At 44.6% G+C, this 19,190-nt stretch overlaps 1 protein-coding gene across 10 annotated transcripts in view; it reads left to right on the top strand.

Moving 5' to 3' along the window:
- Hemgn (hemogen) overlaps positions 1 to 18,943 on the top strand; it is a 19,888-nt gene extending 945 nt beyond the window's left edge. For 4 of the 10 annotated variants that reach the window (XM_031377325.1, XM_031377320.1, XM_031377329.1 and 1 more), the window contains exons 2-5: positions 7,986 to 8,117; positions 11,137 to 11,230; positions 15,406 to 16,709; positions 18,118 to 18,943. In XM_031377325.1, coding sequence (XP_031233185.1) covers positions 8,039 to 8,117; positions 11,137 to 11,230; positions 15,406 to 16,709; positions 18,118 to 18,227 — 1,587 coding nt within the window. In that variant the 5' untranslated portion in view covers positions 7,986 to 8,038 and the 3' untranslated portion in view covers positions 18,228 to 18,943. Of the gene's footprint in view, positions 1 to 1,373; positions 1,649 to 7,985; positions 8,118 to 11,136; positions 11,231 to 15,405; positions 16,710 to 18,117 lie in introns of all 10 variants that reach the window. The other 6 variants (XM_031377322.1, XM_031377324.1, XM_031377326.1 and 3 more) reach the window with 5 other exon arrangements.
- Positions 18,944 to 19,190: the final 247 nt, after the last annotated feature.

Below are 19,190 nucleotides of genomic sequence, written 5' to 3'. Positions count from 1 at the left end.
GCTTGGGATACAGCTCAGCAGTAGGCCTAGCATGTATCCTGTGCTCATGCCCCAGTACCATAAAAAATGTATTTCTTGTTCATCCCCCAAATAATATCAAGCTCTCCTCTCTCATGAAGGCTTTTGACTATTTCTCTTTATCTTGTTTAGATGTCTGTCCCTCTGTGCTCATTGGTATAATTTTGATTTTTTTGGAGAGGGAATCTCATGTAGCCCAGGCTGGCCTTGAACTGACACTAGGTAGCCAAGGTTAGCCTTGAACTTCTGGTCCTCTTGAACCTGGGATTATAGGTTCACACTCACACACACACACACACACACACGTATGTGATCACACCTGTTTTCTACAGTGCTGAGGATCAAACTCAGGATGGTATGCTGGCTAGTGTGTGGGCTAGCAAGCGATGTACTAATTGAGCACTTCTCCAGCTCAGGTGTGCTGAGGTTTAAGAATCGTGAGGCCCCTCAGCAGTAAAGAGTGATTACGGGGAATTCTTAAAAGATGAGACAGATCTTCACACTCATTTATGTGGGTACTATGCATCACTGTAATAGTTGAGAGGAGAGAGTTGAATCAGCTGTCTAAGGTGCAAGTGGAAAGTTGAGAGGAACAGGGGCTCGTCCTCAGTCAACCCCACCCACACTAGGAGAGTGAAAGCGGCCTGTGAGGAGGAAGGGGAGAGTGGGAAACCACAACCTACCAGCGAGTTTCAAGGAGGAAGGAAGTGCTCAGTGTGAGCGAGCTGTGGAGAAGCTGAAGTTAGGCAGGGACTATTGGGTTTTCCCATTAGGAATACTCTGATTCAGCCAGGATGTGGTGGTCCATGCCTTGAACCCCAGCACTCCCAAAGGCAGAAACAGGAGGCTCTCTGTGGGTTCGAGGCCACCAGGGCTGCTTGTCTAGTTTCAGGGCTACACAAAGAGACCCTGTCTTGAAAAACAACAAGAAGCAAAACAACAACGACAGAAGGCATCTCTGATGTCTTGGGTGGAAGGAAGAGTAAATTGCAGGTGCCTGGGAGGGAGTCCATGGGAGCTCTTGCTGTTCATGTTTCCACTGCGGACACCAACCTCAGCACCTCGCTAAGCGAGTGCTCTGCCTCTCAGCTACCCTCTCACCACCTGAAGTGCAGGGGTAGAAGGGTCTGAGAATGCATTAGCTTCGTTGTTCATGGACAGACAGACAGAGGTCTGATGGTGGCTCACTAAAGTGGAAGTAAAAGTCTTTCCTCGGGTGCGTGTCCACTCCCTAAGGTCTAGTCACCGATGCTTACCGGAGTTATTATTAGATACTTTAATATTTGTGCATACACACAATAGAATGCAAGCATATATGATGTTTAATATTCAAAGTTTGTGTGTCTACTTTTAAGGTCTTAGTGGCTAGATGGAAGCCAGGCTTCAGCCATTCCAAAGCTGCAGAGAACATTATCTGGTGTTCCCAGCAGCATCTGTGTGAGCAGAGACAGCATTCCTTATCATCTGACCACAGGCTGACAGGGGAGCAAGAGCCAACACAGTTCCATCCATTCTCTGAGGAACAACCAGAAGCTTCCGAAAGTATTTTGTCAAGAGAAGGAGTACAGTCCGGCGTGGTACTGCACACCTTGGACCCCAGCTCGCAGGAGGCAGAGGCAGGTGGACTTCTGTGAGTTGGAGGCCAGCCTGGTCTACTTATCTACTTAGTGAGTTCCAGGCCAGCCAGGGCTGCACAGTGAGGCCCCTCCCATGACTTTGTACCTGGTTTGTTTTAGGAACAGGCTCCAGCCTCATGTGAGGAAGCTCTTCAGTTCCTCAGTGAACGTCGCCCAGATGTGTGGGCCTCATGTGTGGGCCTCACATCTGCACAGCCTCTCACTTCCTATAGAGCTCTCTTGGTCTCCTTAACTGCTCACAGAACTCACCCAGTTATTCTGTTTTACAGAAGAAGAAACTGAGGAGTAGAAAGAATTAAGTGACTCTACCTGAATCATGCTGTAAGGAGGTGGTGGCGTGGTCCATGCCTTTTGCTCTCTCTCTCTTTGGTGACTTCAAACCCTGCTCATGTGGTCTTCACAACACCACAGACTAGTTAAGGGGTAATGAATCAAAGCAGACCAAGGCTCTCGTGGCCTCTTTAAAGGGCTATGAAATTCTATCAGTCAGTGATGCAGGCCTGTAATTCTAGACACCTGAGAGGCTGGGGCAGGATAATTGAGAGTTTAAATCTAGGGCTGGCAAGATGGCTCAGTGGGTAAAGGCACCTGCTGCCCAGCCTGGCCCTGAATGCAATCCTTGGAATCCAAATGGTGTATGGAGTCTGTACCAGGGTGCATGCGGCACACACACCTTCTCTCTCTCTCTCTCTCTCTCTCTCTCTCTCTCTCTCTCTCTCTCTCTCTCACACACACACACACACACACACACACTCAAATAAATACATTATATATTTTTTTAAAAAGAGAACAATAACGAACCCCCTCAGTCTAGCCTCACATGATACTATCATTTTCTAGTCAGCTGTGTCTGCAGCATGGCTAAGCTGTTCCCTCTGCTCTCTTATCTCCATGAAGACCTCCAGCCAGGGGTTCTTAATTATATGCTTCCATCCCTCCTGTCCTCTGAAAGTCACAGCCCAGGCCCCTCTCCTTCCCTAGACCTGCTGGTGGCCAGTCAGGACAGCCAGCCCCTTTCTTGATACCTACCTCTGTGTAGTTTAAGAAGGGCCAGGCTTGGAGACTGAGGCCCAGGTTCCCAGCTCAAGCTGTCTGTCCAGCTCTGTGACCTTAGCTACACCAGTGCCCTCATGGCGTTTCTTGCTGTGAGAAGGGAGGACAGTGAGAGCTGTGTTGTAATGAAATGGAATGCTAAATGAGGCCCTGTGTTAGGTTAATTGTCTGTTTCCTCCATCTTGAAGAATCTTAATGATGTTCAAAGGAAGAGACCTGGGTTTTCGTTTTGCCCTGGGCCTCAGCAAATTACGTATCTGGTTTAACCTGTATGTCCACAGCCACATCTATATTTAACCTCCCTGGGTGCCACAGTCTGTAATGAACTGAATTGAATTGTTAAGAAAGAAACTGTGAGGTCAATCTGCAGGCCTTCCTTTACTCCACAGCCGCAAGATCTGACAAGAAGTTTAAGGGAGACATGAGTCCTCTCCAACTAAGCAACCTTCCCTCTGGCTTCCTACACATCCTGATTTTCTAGTTCTCTGTCCCTGGGCTGCTCCCTCTGGCTGTACTCTCCCTCTGGGGCAGCACATTCAAACTAAAGTGTTCATCTTCCCCATATCTTCCCCTCTGGTCATGGCAACTCCATTCTCCCAGCTGTTCAGACCCAAACCCTTCTCTTTGGCTTTTCCGACCCACATCCGATTTGTAAATTAACCCAGACCACCGCTTCTTTGCTGCGGTTGAAGCCCACGCTGTGGTCACCTCTCACGTGGATCATCCTCATGCCCTTCTGACTGGCCTCCGTGCTTCACCTCCTCCTCAGCCCACACGGTGGCCGGTGGCTGCAGCCAGCCTTTAAAGACAGGAGATGATGCCCATCCCACTAGGTCCCCTCTGAGCCCCCACCTCTTATTCCTCCCTCTCCTCAGGTCCTCCAGGCTGTCAGCACCCTGGCCCTTCTCCTTCTATTTTGTTAGCCTGCCCAAGTCAAGCCTCACCCTCCATTACTTAAAGATAACAGCCACCATTGGCTCCCTTTATTCTTAGCTTATAATTCCTGGCTATAACTATTATTGCCTTTGGGTGCACTTATATTACTACTTTCTGTGTCTCTGTCTCTCTGTCTCTCTGTCTCTGTCTGTCTCTGTCTGTCTGTCTCTCTGTCTCTGTCTCTCTGTCTGTCTCTCTCTCTCTCTCTCTCTCTCTCTCTCTCTCTCTCTCTCTCTCTCTCTCTCTCCAGGGTTTCTCTGTGTAACAGACATAGCTGGCTGTCCTGGAACTCACATGTACCACAACACGCTGCTTCTGTTCCTCATTTATTTATTTATTTATTTATTTGGTTTTTTTTGAGACAGGGTTTTTCTGTGTAGCCCCGGCTGTCCTGGAACTCACTCTGTAGACCAGGCTGGCCTCGAACTCAGAAATCCACCTGCCTCTGCCTCCCAAGCGCTGGGATTAAAGGTGTGCGCTACCAGCTCCCAATCTCTTTTATTTTTTATTTATTTCTCTCTCTCTCTTTTTTTCTTTTTTTTGTTTTGTTTTTTGAGACAGAGTTTCTTTGTACAGCCTTGGCTTGTCCTTGAACTCACAGAGATCCTCCTGCTATTGCCTGAGTGCTGGGAAGCAAGCACCACCCTCTTTATAAAAACTGTAAACTAAGCTGGGTGGTGGTTGTGCACACTTTTTATCCCAGCACTTGGGAGGCAGAGGCAGTCGATCTATGAATTCCAGGCCAGCCTGGTTTACAGAGTGAGGTCAGAACAGCTAGAGAAACCTTGTCTCTAAAAACAAACAAACAAACAAACAAACAGCCAATCTACAAACTACATAACGTCAGAGACTCTCTTGTTTTAGTTTTTAAACAGGTCTCATTAGTAGCTCAGGCTGGACTTACACTCTTCACCCTTCTATCTCAGCTACCTGAGAGCTAGGCATTGATGAGTGACAATAAAAAGCATTGTAGAACAGCTGGTAGCCCTGTAACCCACAGAACATCTCACCCCAGGAAGCTGTCTGCACACACAGAGCTGAGGGCACTGGTGGACATGACTGGAGCCAAGCCTCCTTTAAGATCATGCTATGGGACAGACAGGTGACTCGGGATTGGTAATTGCCCATCCTGCCAAGAGCTTATGGCCTAGAGGGAGGGTTTAAATACATATGCACATATCTCTAGAATAAGGCAGCCTTTGTTATAAAGACCTGGCCTTATGGGTATGATGCTCGGCCTCTCCTCTCACACTCTGTAATAGAGCTAGACACAGAAGGACTGTACGCTAGAGCTTGCAGAAGAACAGCATAGCTATCTCTGTCCCAAATTCCTGCTCTTGACGATTATCACATCAGAGACACCTTGCCTGACTGCCAATCTAGGTCTCTCCAAATCGTCCCCACTGCTCCCTCCACCCTCAGTTTGTTGTCAACTTGAGACCCCACCCTCCAGAGTCTCTCCTCGAACTGCTTCTAGATTACAGGGTGAGTGGGCAGCCGCAGAGAATGGCCTTGGGGAGTTGTCACAGAGCACAAAAGATCTATGTTCTATGTCCTTCCAATAAAGATGTGTCCTTGGGCTGGCATTTGGCTCAGTTGGTAGTACTCGGCTAGTATTCATGAAGTCATGGGTTCCATCTTCAGCACCAGATAATCTGAGAATGGTCCCCACTGTAATTTTAGTACTTCTGGCATTGGAGGGGGAGACAGAAGGGTCAGATGTTCCAAACTCAACTTCAGTTACATACTGAGTTCAAGGCCAACCTGGGATACACGAGACTATGATTTTAAAAAACAACATACTCTGTCCCTTTTGAGTACAAAGACCTCAGGGACTATATTGCCCACCTCTGTGGCCTGACAATTTTGCTCAGAAAGTAGATAGCACAGGGTGGACATCCTGTCCAGTCTGCTCCATCCCTGAACAGGTGTCAAGAACTCTGGAGACAATCTGATTAAGAAGTAGTTTTGCCATCCTCTGAAGGTGTGCTCAGGATTCTATAAGACTGTTTTATTGAACTATCACCCAACTATTAAAAATTAAAACATTATAGGGACAGATATGATGACACATGACTTTAATCTCAGCAGGCAGAAACAGGTGGAATTCTGTGCGTTCAGGGCTAGCCTGGTCAACATAGTGATATCCAGGACAGCCAGAGCTATAGAGAGAGACCTTTCTCAAAAAACAAATAAATGAATAAAAACCAAATCAAGCCAAAAGAAAAAAACACAATACCAGGAAAAACCCTCAAACAACAACAAAACAAAGCCCAGACAGAAATCAAACAAAGAGCTTACAATATTTAAAATGCTGGTCTAGATTATAAAACTAATTTTCAAAGATTATATTGAAGCCTTTAATCCTATATATGAAAACCAAAAACATTTAAGAGGTATATTAGAAAGTTCCTGTTATTCTTCATCATGAGGTCCCTCTGACTAGCACTCCCCTAGGAGTTACCTGAGCTTTCAATAGTTTACGTGCAAAATGGAGAGGTAAGGAACAGAATGTAAACCGTGTTTGTTTACAACAAAGGTAACACTTTAGTGGTGGGGAAACACTTGGGTGTTTGCTGTGCCATTGTCAATCCTTTTCAGAATGTTTCAAAACTTATTCCTCAGTTAGCATGGTGACATACATACCCAATCCTAGCACTCAGGACACTGAGGCAGGAGGATGGTGAGTTGAGGTCTGCCTGGGCGGTGTAAAGTGATCCTGTCCAAAACAAACAAGAATAAAGGAAGGAACTAGAGTTTGGCAGATCAAGTTATAGTTTAAACTAAGAAATGCTGCTGGAGAGATGGTTCAGCGGTTAAGAGCACTGGCTGCACTTCTGAAGGTCCTGAGTTCAAATCCCAGCAACTACAGGGTGGCTCACAACTATCTGTAATGAGATCTGATGCCCCCTCCTGTAGTTATCGAAAGACAGCTGCAGCATATTTACATAAAATAATAAACTAAGAAATACATGTGTGCCACCACACTCTGCTAATTACAGCCTTTCTATGTGTTCTATTATACACACATACAACATAGAGAAAGTATATAGTATATTTGCACATATATGGAGAGAAGGTGCTTGGAGAGGTAGAGGGAGGAGATGGAGAGGTTCTCATGTAGCCCAGGCTGGCGTCTAACTTCTTATACATCTGAGGATAATCTTGAACTTCTGACCCTTCTGCCTGTATCTGCCAAGTGCCAGGATGGCAGTGTGTGCCACTGTACTGTGCCCATATCCTTATTAATAATAAAACAGCTAACATTTACTGATGTTCAGTATGTTAGATACCAAAGGTACCATTGATCAGTGTGCCGGGCATACGGAAGATGTCTTACATGGCCGGTCTGCGCTGGCTCCTGGCTAACTTGAACTAGGGTGGTTCTGGAACTCAAACCTTTTTCTTCTCAGTCTGTCTCCAGAACACAATGAGCCCTGTGTCTCCTGACCTTGGCCTCCATGTTCCCTCTGTGGCTGAGCCATGGTCCCCTGTGCCTACTGTCTTCAGTCCACTTATCTGATGGAGATAGAGCAGTTCCTTCGATTTCAACTTCATTTCTGGAACATAATGCCAGGTTTTTTCACTCAGAAAGGCTCTTCCTCTCCCCCATCCCTGCATCCCAGGTCTGTTAACAGCGGACTTCACTAGTTATTCTGACTGGTGAGAAGTGGAGGCTAGCTTTGTTAGCCTAGTTAGGGCTTTATCTCTAGTGTCTACTCTAGGGTTATAACAGCAAGGCTTGCTGATAGTTTGCAACAGCTTAGGGTGAAAAGAGCCACACCTAGGAAGATTAATCAATAGCCCACCTAGGAAGAGTAATCAATAGCTAACTCTATAAGCTTCACTCTCATAAGAAATGTACAAAACAGGCAAAAGTGACTGGTTACTCATTTTGCAACTAAGGGCACAGGAAAGGAATGTGGGTCATTCTGGGCGATTGAGTTGGTCAGAGCCTAAACCCAGGGTTCTTCCTATACATGGCCACCTCCATTCATGAAAAAGCCATCCTTCTGACCACAGCCTGGAATGGCACAGACATTTGGTGTCCTAAAAAGGAACCCAGGCACATGCTGGCACACAGACCTACATGGCTGCCAAGTGGGAGGTTGCACATGCCAGACTGTGTCACAGGGGTTCCCTGTATAAATAGTGAGCTTACAGCATGACAGGGCCAGCCATATCCCCTCACACCTGTGCAGTGTGATAAAGAAGGTGGAATTTGCCCACAGCTGTGGTCTAACCAGATAAAACTTTTAGGCGGGAAGTGACAAGCAGACTTGAGTGTGCGTGTTCTGTGGCTTTTTTTTTTTAAGAGTTAGTTTTGATATTTTCAAAAAGCTTTTAGGCTGCTTGTGAAGTTGGAGCAAATTCCAAGAAGGCATTGTAGCAAGATGGACGTGGGGAAGGACCGATCTCATCTGAAGCGCCACCAGACCCCTGAACTTCCTCTACAGAAGTCTTATGCTCCAGGTAAGGACAGACCTTCAGAGCTGGGGCTCCTAGGAAGATATCACTTTTCTCTTTTTCAGTTGTTTGGGTACTGGTCAGATGAAAGGAGTAATAATTGGTTACATCCACGGGAAGATGGGTCTGACTCACTGAGCTGCATTTGGATGCTAAGAACTAAACAGTCTAGAGAAACACAAGGGGCAAATAAAGAAATTGTTAGTAAGAAATTCTCTGAAATGGGAGACCGTAGAGATACCCTGTGCTGAGCAGCTGTGGCAAGAGGATCCTGCTCCTCCTGTCCTGTGACAGAGCCAGTTGGCAGGACATTTGGAAGGATGTGGCTACGGGATCTCTGCTAGGGTCTGACCTGTCCGAATGCTTACTCTTTTGGCTTCTAATTTATCTTAAGGTCTATTCTAAAGTAACATTTCTCAAAATGTTATGTGGAACCCTGGGCTCTGAGTTATCCTAGGGCACAGTTTGAAAACTTTCAGCTTCTAATGAACCTATAGATTCTTCCTTGGAATTAAAAAAAGCTTAAACACACAGGATAACAAAGGTCATTATTGTATTAAGGTAGTTATTAACACTGTTAAAATCATGATATAACAATATATGTGCTTATTTATAGATGTGTTAAGTCATATCACACGTCATAGCAAATCCAAAAAATCCATATCCACAAGTGATCACACTGAAGCTACATGCAAGAATTGTAGTGTCGTGTAGGAAAAAATATCCTTTCACTTCTTTTGAATGATAAAGTGCCACACTGCTAAAACCACTGTGGCTCTTTACTCACATCCATACTTTGAAGAAAATTATAAATTTAATTAGAGGTTGGTAAAAATATAATTTTTATCCATCAAGAATCCCTGAGCTGGGAACATAGCTCAGTATCATAATGCTTGTTATCATGTGTGAGGCCTGGGTTAAATTCCCAGCACTACCAGAAAAAGAAGGAAAGAAGGAGAGAGGGAAAGAAAGGAAGAAAGAGAAAAGGAAGAAAGAAAGAAAGAAAGAAAGAAAGACAGAGAAAAGAAAGAAAGACAGGGAGAGAGAGAAAGGAAGGAATAGAGAAAAGGACGAAAGAAAGAAAGCAAACTGTTACCCTAAGAAGGGTTCTGGTCCAAGGGCACTTCCTTTCTTGGACTCTCAGTACAGATCAGACACTCCCATGAGCTCTGTGTCAAAGTCCTACCAGTTTTTCTCAAATCTAGGTGACAGTATATTTTAAACATTTCTTTTATTGAAAAACTGCATGTGTATGTGTTGTATATTTTCGTGTATGTGGACACGTGCATGTGTGTTTAGGCCAGGATTTGACATCAGGTATCTTTTTCCTTCATCGTTCTCTACCTTATATATTGAGTTAGAGTCTCACACCTGAACCCAGAGCTTGCCAGTTTGACTCGTCTACCTAGCTAGTTGGCTTTGGGGAATCCCTGTCTCAGGCTTACAAAGTAGGACTGCATGCAAACCACCATACTCACTTAACTTATGGACACTGGATATATATGAACCTGGTCCTCACATTTCTGTGGCAAGAGCTTTACCTGCTGAGCCATCATCCCAGCCCAGAATTTCCTTTTCACAGTACCCTTAGTATCTCAAATAATTTTATTAACTTGTTTTGTTTTGTTTTGGAGATAGGGTTTCTCTGTATAGCCCTGGTTGTCCTGGAACTCAGTCTGTAGACCAGGCTGGCCTCGAACTCAGAAATCCACCTGCCTCTGCCTCCCAAGTGCTGGGATTAAAGGTGTGCACCACCACCACCAGGCTTAAATTTTTTAAAAAAGATTTATTTACTTATGTATGTGGGTATCTTCAGAAACACCAGAAGATGGCATCGGACTCCCGTTACAGATGGTTGTGAGCCATTATGTGGTTGCTGGGAATTGAACTCAGGACCTCTGGAAGAGTAATCAGTGCTCTTAACCACTGAGCCATCTCTCCAACCTCCCAAATAATTTAAAACATAATCCTAAGGGTAGAATCTAATACTAAAAGCATAAGAGAATATAGCTGTTTAAAAAATTACTTGTACAGCCAGCGGTGGTGGCGCATGCCTTTAATCCCAGCACTTGGGAGGCAGAGGCAGGTGGATTTCTGAATTCGAGGCCAGCCTGGTCTACAGAGTGAGTTCCAGAATAGCCAGGGCTATACAGAGAAACCCTGTCTCGAAACCCCTGCCCCCAAAATACTTGTACAAATATAGATTTATTTTGAGTAAGTCAGTAGGTTGATAGCATACTGCTGTACAAATCTGTGTAGGTCACTCTCAAATGCTCATTAAATGCCTGCTTCAGCACACACCTTTAATCCCAGCACTCAGGAGGCAAGAGCAGGTGGATCTCTGAGTTTGAGGTTAGCCTGGTCTATGAAGCAAGTTCCAGGACAGCCAGGGCTACACAACCATGTCTCAAAAAAAGCCCCAAAAATTAAAGAAAAAAAAAAAAGATCTGCTCTCCTGAGTGTGTTGTTGCAGGTCTTTAATCCCAGCACTCTTAGTACAGGGACAGGTGGTTCTCTGAGTCTGAGGTCAGCCCACACAAATTCCAGGCCTAGACTACATACTGAGACACTATCTCAAAAAAAAAAAAATCTCCTCCACATTATTTTTTTTAAGGTGTAAGGATAGTGAGGATATAGTCTTTGAATTCAAAAATCCAGGGCAAAACCCAGGATAGGGTTTGTAAAATTCTGTAGATAACTGGAGAGATGGCTCAGCAGTTAGGAGCATTGGTTGCTCTTCCAGAGGACTTGGGTTCAATTTCCGTCACCCACATGGCAGCTCCTAACTGTCTCTAACTCCAGATCTAGGGTATCTGACGTCCTCTTCTGGCATCCTTAGACACCAGACACTCATGTGGTGCACAGACACACATGCAGGCAAAACACACCTATCCATGTGAAATAATGTGATTTAAAAATAAATAAATAAATAAATAGTAACTAAACAAGTTTCTGTGGTGAGATACATGTTTAGGCCCACCGAGGGTCACCGTTACACTGCAGTGACTTTTCTTTTCGTCCGCAGACATCATTGGAGCTTGGAGTCTGAGAAACAGGGAACAACTGAGGAAGAGAAGAGCTGAGGCCCAGGGGAGGCAGATGTCCCAGTGGCTCTTTGGGTAGGTTCTTTACCTGAGAGGGGGGTGAGTGTGGGTGTGGCTCCTCAGCTCACACCATCTTCACAACAGTCCTCTGGTGAAGCACTTGGTGTTGTACCTGTGGTTTTGGTCTTTGTGTGTTTGCTTCTAATGTGGAATCAAGTGGGTTGACTCTCTTGCCTAAGGTCACAGCAGTATTGCCCTGACGAAGACTTGTTTGCCCTGCTTTCTTTCTCTGTGTCTTCGTCAGTCTCTGAGGCAGGCTCCAGCCCCTGAAGGCTGCCTGCCTGGACCATCCAGGGTAGCTTCTGCTAACCTTTGTTGGTTTTGCCAGTGTTTAAAAGGTATGTAAGGCCTGATTTGGTGGTGCATACCAGCACGCAAGAGAGTGGTGGTGGAAGATTTCAAACTTCATGCTTGACAGGGCTTAGCGAGAACACATATGGAAACACAAAGACTGACTCTTTTACCTGCTATTGGGACCCTTTTCCTCCTACTGAGTTGCCTCGTCCAGCCTTGATGTGAAGACGTATGCCTAGTCCTGTTGTAACGTGTTATGCCCTGTCTGGCTGATAACCCTGGGAGCCCTACTTGTTTCTGAACGGAAAGAGAGGAGAAGTGGATCTGGGGAAGAGGGGAGATAGGGGGAAGAAGGGAGGGGAAACGGTGGTCTGAATGTAATATATGAGAGAAGAATACATTTTAAAATAATAAAAAATAATAATAATAAAAGAGAGGATACGAGGCATGATGGCTCACACCTAAAATCACAGAACTTGAGAGGCAAAGGCAGGAGGATTGCTGTGAACTCCAGGCCAGGCACTTTATGCTGCAGAGTAAGGCACTATGGAGCTGGAGAGATAGCTTAATAGTTAAAAACTACATACTGTTTTTGCCAAGGACACAAATTTAGTTCTTAACATCCATAAGGGGCAACTTGAAACTACCTATAACCCCAGCTCCAAAGGGGTCCCCTACACCTCTGGCCTCATGTGTGCAAATCTACACACACACACACACACACACACACACACACACACACACACACACGTACACTTTTAAAAGTAATAATAATAAATCTTCATGAAATAAAGCAGTAAGATAGATGGCTTCACTGGGTAAAGGACCTTATACCAAGCCTGGTCCCTCGCTGGGATCCACATGGTGGGAGTAAAGAACCAAATGTAGAAAGATGTGCTCTGACCTTCACCCATGCACACATCATCATCACCACCATCATCATGGCCAGAGAGAACCCACATAGCAGGAGAGCCAACTCCTGAATGCTGCCCTCTAGCACACACTCGTATGGTGTTATGAGTATGTCTACACATACAAATATACTTTAGTATAAAGTATAAAGATACCAAACTTTAGGTCCATGCTCCTTTGTGACTAGGGCAAGCTATTCAGCCTCTCCATTTCTTCGCTGTGTTATAGGTAAAATAAATAATATTTTCCAATTTGCTGTAGTGGCTATAAGAATTACAGACAACTTAGATGACTGAATCACAGGCACAGTATAAATTAGAACTCTGACATTACTATAGAGGCATATATATCCAGGAGCCATCTCTAGTCCGTCTATGTCACAGGCACTATTGTGATTCACTTCTGTCACTGCAGGCTATGAGGGGGTGCTATTGTCTCCATTTTGCATAGGACAAAATTGAGGTGCACTAAGATGTTCTGTAATGTGCCCAAGGTCAAAGACTAGGAAGTTGAGGACATCAGGCTGGTCATTTTTACTTATCAGCAAGGTTCCCCCACCCCTCTAATTTTAATGTACACTGATGCTTTGTCTGTACGTGTAGGTACATGTGCCACATGGGTACTGGGAACAGTGCTCTTGGCTGGTGACCCATCGCTCCAGCCTCTTGTTTCAGGAGTTTAATTATTGGGCTATCTCTCCAGCAATCCTTCTGCCTTTGCCTCTCAAGTTCTGTGATTTTAGGTGTGAGCCATCATGCCTCATATTCTCCCTTTTTAAGCTGCATACTTGGCAGACAATAAGAATTTTATATCATACATTGCAGCCAGCTAGGTGGCCCAGTAGATAAGGGTGCTTACCCACAAACCTATATCCTGAGTTTGAGTCTTAGAACCCACATGGCAGAAAGAGAGCCAACTCCTGAAAGCTGTCCTCTAAAACACATACACACACACACACACACACACACACACACACACACACACACACACACGGTACATGCGTACCCCCACCCATAAAATAAATAAATATAAGTGAAAAGTTATCATTTGACAAAGTTAGGCTTGGTGGTGAGCATCTAGAATTCAACATTGGGCAGGAAAGGCAGAGGACCGCCAAGCTTGAGGCCAGCCTGGACTACATAGAAAGATCTTGTCTCAAAGCCAAACCAAACAAACAAAAAAGATTTTGTAATTGTCTCGTTACCTTGGAATAATAGTTCAAAAGGCTGAGGTGTCAAGCTGGGCATGGCAGTGCACACCTTTAAAATCCCAGTACTTGGGAGGCAGAGGAAGGTGAATCTCTAAGTTTGAAGCTAGCCTGGACTACAGAATGTTCCAGGACATCCAGAGCCCTGTTTTGAAACAAACAAACAAACAAACAAATGCTGAGGTGCCATAACATTACCGTTAGGGCCTTTACCTTTATTTGGTTAATTTTGTAAAGATAGGGCCTCAGAGCCAGATGTAGAGACACACAACTTTAGTCCAGGACTTGGGAGTCAGAGATAGACAGGTATTTGTGAGTTTGACCCCAGTCTGGTCTACATAGTAATTCTCAGTCCAGCTAAGGTTACATTGTAAAACACAGTCACAAAATGGGAACAAATAAAAAAGGTAGGGTCTTAACACTGTAGCCCAGGATGGTCTGGAACTCCAGGCAGGCAGCAGCACTTTCCCTCAGTTTGTAGAATACTGTGCTTGCAGGTATATGTCACTGTAGAACTTCTGGGGGAAGTGCTGTCTACTCATATAGGGTATTTCCATCCAAACTCAGGGTTTTTGAGACAGGGATTCTCTGTGTAGTCCTTACTGTCCTGGAATTTGCTCTGTAGACCAGACTGGCCTCAAACGTAGAGATCCACCTGCCTCTGCTTCCCGAGTGCTTAGATTAAAGGTTTATGCCACCATAACCAGGCTTTTAAAAAGTTATATTTTATTTTATTTTTGGTTTTTTCGAGACAGGGTTTCTCTGTGTAGCCTTGGCTGTCCTGGAACTCACTCTGTAGACCAGGCTGGCCTCGAACTCAGAAATCCACCTGCCTCTACCTCCCAAGTGCTGGGATTAAAGGTGTGCGCCACCACCGCCTGGCAAAAGTTATATTTTAAGTTACATTTTATTTATTTAGTATGTGAGTGTATGGGAGCATCCAAGCATATAGAAGTCAGAGGACAACCTGTGGGAGTCAGTTCTCTCCTACCACCATATGGATCCTGGGAATGAATTCAGGTCAACAGGCTTGGCAGTAAGTGCTGAGCCATCTCCTCAGCCCTAATTAAAAATTTTAATTAGTTTGCCAACCAGTGGATTTCCATAGGCTTTTCCATACATCTTTAGTTTGGGTTAACACATTTCCTCCCTCTTATAAATGCATGTGTATGTGTGTAGGAGCCAACAAGGAGACAACCACAAGTGTGATCATCAGGGACACCATCCATCTCCTTTGAGACAGGGCCTCTTATTGGCCTGAGTTCATCAACTAGTTGGCTAGGAAGGCCCAGGGATCTCTGCCTCCACAGCTATGAGATTACAAACTCATGGCACCACATACTCCATATTTTTACATGGGTGCTGAAAATAGCTAGACCTCAACCAAGCCCATTACCACTGAACTATCTCCTCAAGGGTTCTAACTCCCTCCTTCCCTCTCTCTGTCTTTCTGTCTCTCTCTTTTTCTATCTCTCTCCTTCCTCCCTTTCTCATTTCATTGTGTGTGTGTACACACACACCACAGCTCACACATTGCACACACACACACACACACAGATACACACTTTATCTTTAAAACCATAAACTCCTAAAGGAACACTTTCTTAACATTGAACACTTAGGATTATTCATTTGCAAACATGAAAATTAATGTCTGGGGAGTGTAAGTGCTTGTTTAAGGTCATTTAATAAGACCACAAAGATAGGGGTGGATATTGGAAACATTCATTTGAATCCTGTAGCTCTGTTGCTGACATTAATTCTGGTCTCTCTGCAGAGAACAGAAAAAACGCAAGTATCAGAGAACAGGAAAAGGAAATCAAAGAGGCAGAAAGAAACAAGGGAACTTGGAGCAAAAGGCAGAGCCTTGGTCACAAACAGAAAAAGAAACTGTGCAGGAGGTATTGGTACCTGCTGAGGAAGAAACTGTGCACCCTGGGAACTCTGCAACTGAAACCCTCCCCTTGGTAGCATCCCCCACAAAAGCTGTGACTGCAGAACACTGTTCTGAAGTACACCAAGAAAGCATTCAGTGCCAAGAAACAGCAATACAGAAACATTCTCAAACACACCAACAGAGTGCCAAAGCTGAAGACCTCTCTCCTACCATGTGCAGAGAAATAGAAGTACTTCAACATTCTCCTAGAATGTGCCAAGATATGGCCGAACCTGAGGTCCTCTCTCCTAAAATGTGCCAGGAGACAGCTGTGCCCCAAACCTATTCTCCCAAAGCACATGAAGAAATGACTGGACCTGGGGCACTCTTTCCTAAAATGTGCCAGGAGACAACTGTGTCCCCAAACCATTCTTCCAAAGTACCCCAAGATATGGCTGGACCTGGGGCACTCTCTCCTAAAATGTGCCAGGAGACAACTGTGTCCCCAAACCATTCTTCCAAAGTACCCCAAGATATGGCTGGACCTGGGGCACTCTCTCCTAAAATGTGCCAGGAAACATCTGTGCTTCAAAAACATACTTTGAAAATGTGCCTAGATGTGGCCAGACCTGAAGTCTTCTCTCCTGAGATGACTGTCCCCAAAGCCTTCCCCTGTATAACACCTGGAGATGCTGCTGGCCCAGAAACACTTCCCCAGTCAGATGTCGCTGAAGGCTGTCCACTTGCCACAACTCCTACATCAGTCACACCAGAAAATACCACTTCTGACCCAGAGCTAGAAATGGCTGTGACTGAAGGCTTCTTTTCTAAAGACCAAGAATGCACTGAATCTGAGGACCTTTCTACAAAAACACACCAAGAAGCAGTTGAACCTGAATTCATTTCTCATGAGACTTACAAAGAATTCACTATGCCTATAGTCTCCTCTCATAAAACAATCCAAGAATATTCACCTGGGCCTGAAGACTATTCACCTGAAACATGTCAACCAATACCTAGGCCTGAGAACGATTCACTGGAAACCTGCCATGAAATGTTGGGGCCTGAAGACCTCTCTATCAGGACCTGTAAGAACAGGGATGGGCCTAAACACAGTCTTCCAGAAGGAGCCCAGGAAGTAGGTGAGGCACAAGGGCAGGACCCTGATGCGCAGGACAGTGAAGTCAATGGTGCTTTCTCTCAAGGTAGGGGATTCATACAGCAACAACTCCCTCAGAATTTGTGATTTAGAGCTGTCTTGGACAGTAGCCAGTTATTTCAATGGGAACTATGAATCTCACTGGATCTTTTCAAGTAAAATGTATTTTCAGGCTACCAACATTCTATTGGCACATTTCCAAAATATTTAAGTAACTGAAAATTCTAGTTACCCATTTTGGGAAACTATACTAAGAGAAACAAACCTGGAATAGGATTAATTATGTGCAAAAAAAAAAAGTTCTTTTTGTTTTTTTGAGCTAGAGCTCACAATGTAGCTGTGCTGCTTGGTTTTCTTGCTCAAAACAAAATTCTGGTCCTTTGGAAGAGTAGCAAGTGCTCTTAAGTACACAGTCCTTGCTCCAGTCCTACACACACACACACACACACACACACACACACACACACACATCTTTTAAAACACAGAATCCTGAGTTGGGGGTTGTGGTACACACTTTTAATCCTAGCACCGCAAAGGCAGACACAGAGGAAGGCGGCTCTCTCTGGGAGTTCCAGGCCAGCCTCCATAGTGAGTCCCACAAAGCCAGGGCTACACAATGAGACTGTCTCAAAAACCAAACCAAACAAGCAAACCAAAAGCACCTGGGGCTGGAGGAGAGAGGCCCCGGTCCTTAAGAGCATGCACTGCTCTGGCAGAGGACTCAAGGGTCTCCAGCACTCACATGATGGTTTACAACTGCCTGTAATTCTAGTTCTAGGGGATTTAATGCCCTTCTCTGGCATCGCAGGGTCCCCCACATACTGGATACACATAAATGAACACAGGCACACAAATACACATAATTACACATCTTCAAAACAGAGCACCTACTGCTCTTTAAAAAAAAAAGAATCCCAGGCTGGAGAGATGGCTCAGCAGTTAAGAGCACTGACTGCTCTCCCTGAGGTCCTGAGTTCAATTCCCAGCAACCAAATGGTGGCTCACAACCATCTGTAATAAGATTGTATGCCTGGCAGTGGTGACATACACCTTTAATCCCAGCGCTTGAGAGACAGGGGCAGGCGGATTTCTGAGTTCGAGGCCAGCCTGGTCTACAGAGTGAGTTCCAGGACAGCCAAACCCTGTCTCTGTTTAGAGACAGGGTTTCTCGGAAACAAAACAAAACAAAACAACAACAAAAAAACCCAATGCCTTCTTCTAGTGTATTCATATAAATAAAAAATAAATCTTAAAAAAATAAAAATAATAAGAGAATCTCAAGATTATAAAACACCATCATTTCTATGACACGGCATTTTAATAGTTAAGTATCTAATCCAATGGAAATGTGTCTGCGGTGTCTGCAGCATTGGCCTCCTCTTCCCAAGTGAGTTACTGACAGTGCCAATGTTATTTATTGAATCTCTTATTTTGTATTTTGTTTGATTTTACAGAAATGGAGGAAGAAAATGAAGCAGATCAAGCCCCAGAAACTCTAGCGAGTCCACAGGGTCCTCAAGAGGCCTGTCCAGAAAATGACATCTATAGCTCTGCTCTCCTTTAACAGTGCTCAGTGATGAAGCTGCAGTCCAACTCAATAGAGCATACACATCTCCTGTGATTTCACTGAAACACTGCAGCAGTCACTAAAATTTGCATTGCTATTTTAACTTATGCTTTTTTTCCATTTGTAGATCTTATCTGAAAGAGAGAACTAACATTTTTAAGGCTCTAACACATAGACGATAGTGTGTGTGTGTGTGTGTGTGTGTGTGTGTGTGTGTGTGTGTGTTCGCGCGCGCGCGCGCGTGCACGCCTGAGTGAGCACCCAAGGGTGGTGTGTATTTGTATATGGGGGAAGACAGTAGAAGCAGGGGAAAGGCAGAGTAGCGGATTTTCCCCTCTAAGAAGAAACATAAGTTTGGTAATTCTGAGGAGAAGACAGCAATTCAATAGGAACACTTAGTATTTTCAAAATATATAGTTTCTTGTAAATTTTGCCAATTATTGATGTTGTAACATCAGAATTTTATTCAAGCTTTACATGTCTCTTTGAGTTAATCTGAACAATTCTATTTTTTTATTTTTATTTTTTTCCGAGACAGGGTTTCTCTGTATAGCCCTGGCTGTCCTGAAACTCACTCTGTAGACCAGGCTGGCCTCGAACTCAGGAATCCACCTGCCTCTGCCTCCTAAGTGCTGGGATTAAAGGCATGAGCTACCACTGATGGGCTAATCTGAACAATTCTTATTCTAAAAGTCCTTGCAAGTTACCTTGAAGTTGATAACTGTCTTTATTTCTGTGTGAACCTGGACCTTCTACTTCTGCTTTAAACTGTGCTTGTATAGAAATGTCCATTGGGCCATTCCTATGGTCTTAGCTGTGTCAGCAAGGCAGTATCTCAGCTCACTCTGGTGAAACCTAAGTGGTGCCACATCTTTGCTCACTAGGGTTCAATCTGGTCTCATGGAGGAGCAAAACAGCAAACAAATTATTCCAAAAGAAAGCACCGAGTGCAACAGGCTA

The sequence above is a fragment of the Mastomys coucha genome, unplaced genomic scaffold, assembly GCF_008632895.1.
Source record: "Mastomys coucha isolate ucsf_1 unplaced genomic scaffold, UCSF_Mcou_1 pScaffold18, whole genome shotgun sequence".
In the NCBI taxonomy this organism is placed as follows: Eukaryota; Metazoa; Chordata; class Mammalia; order Rodentia; family Muridae; genus Mastomys; species Mastomys coucha.
Note: the sequence above shows the minus strand (reverse complement) of the source record. Positions and strands in the feature narration are given on the sequence as shown.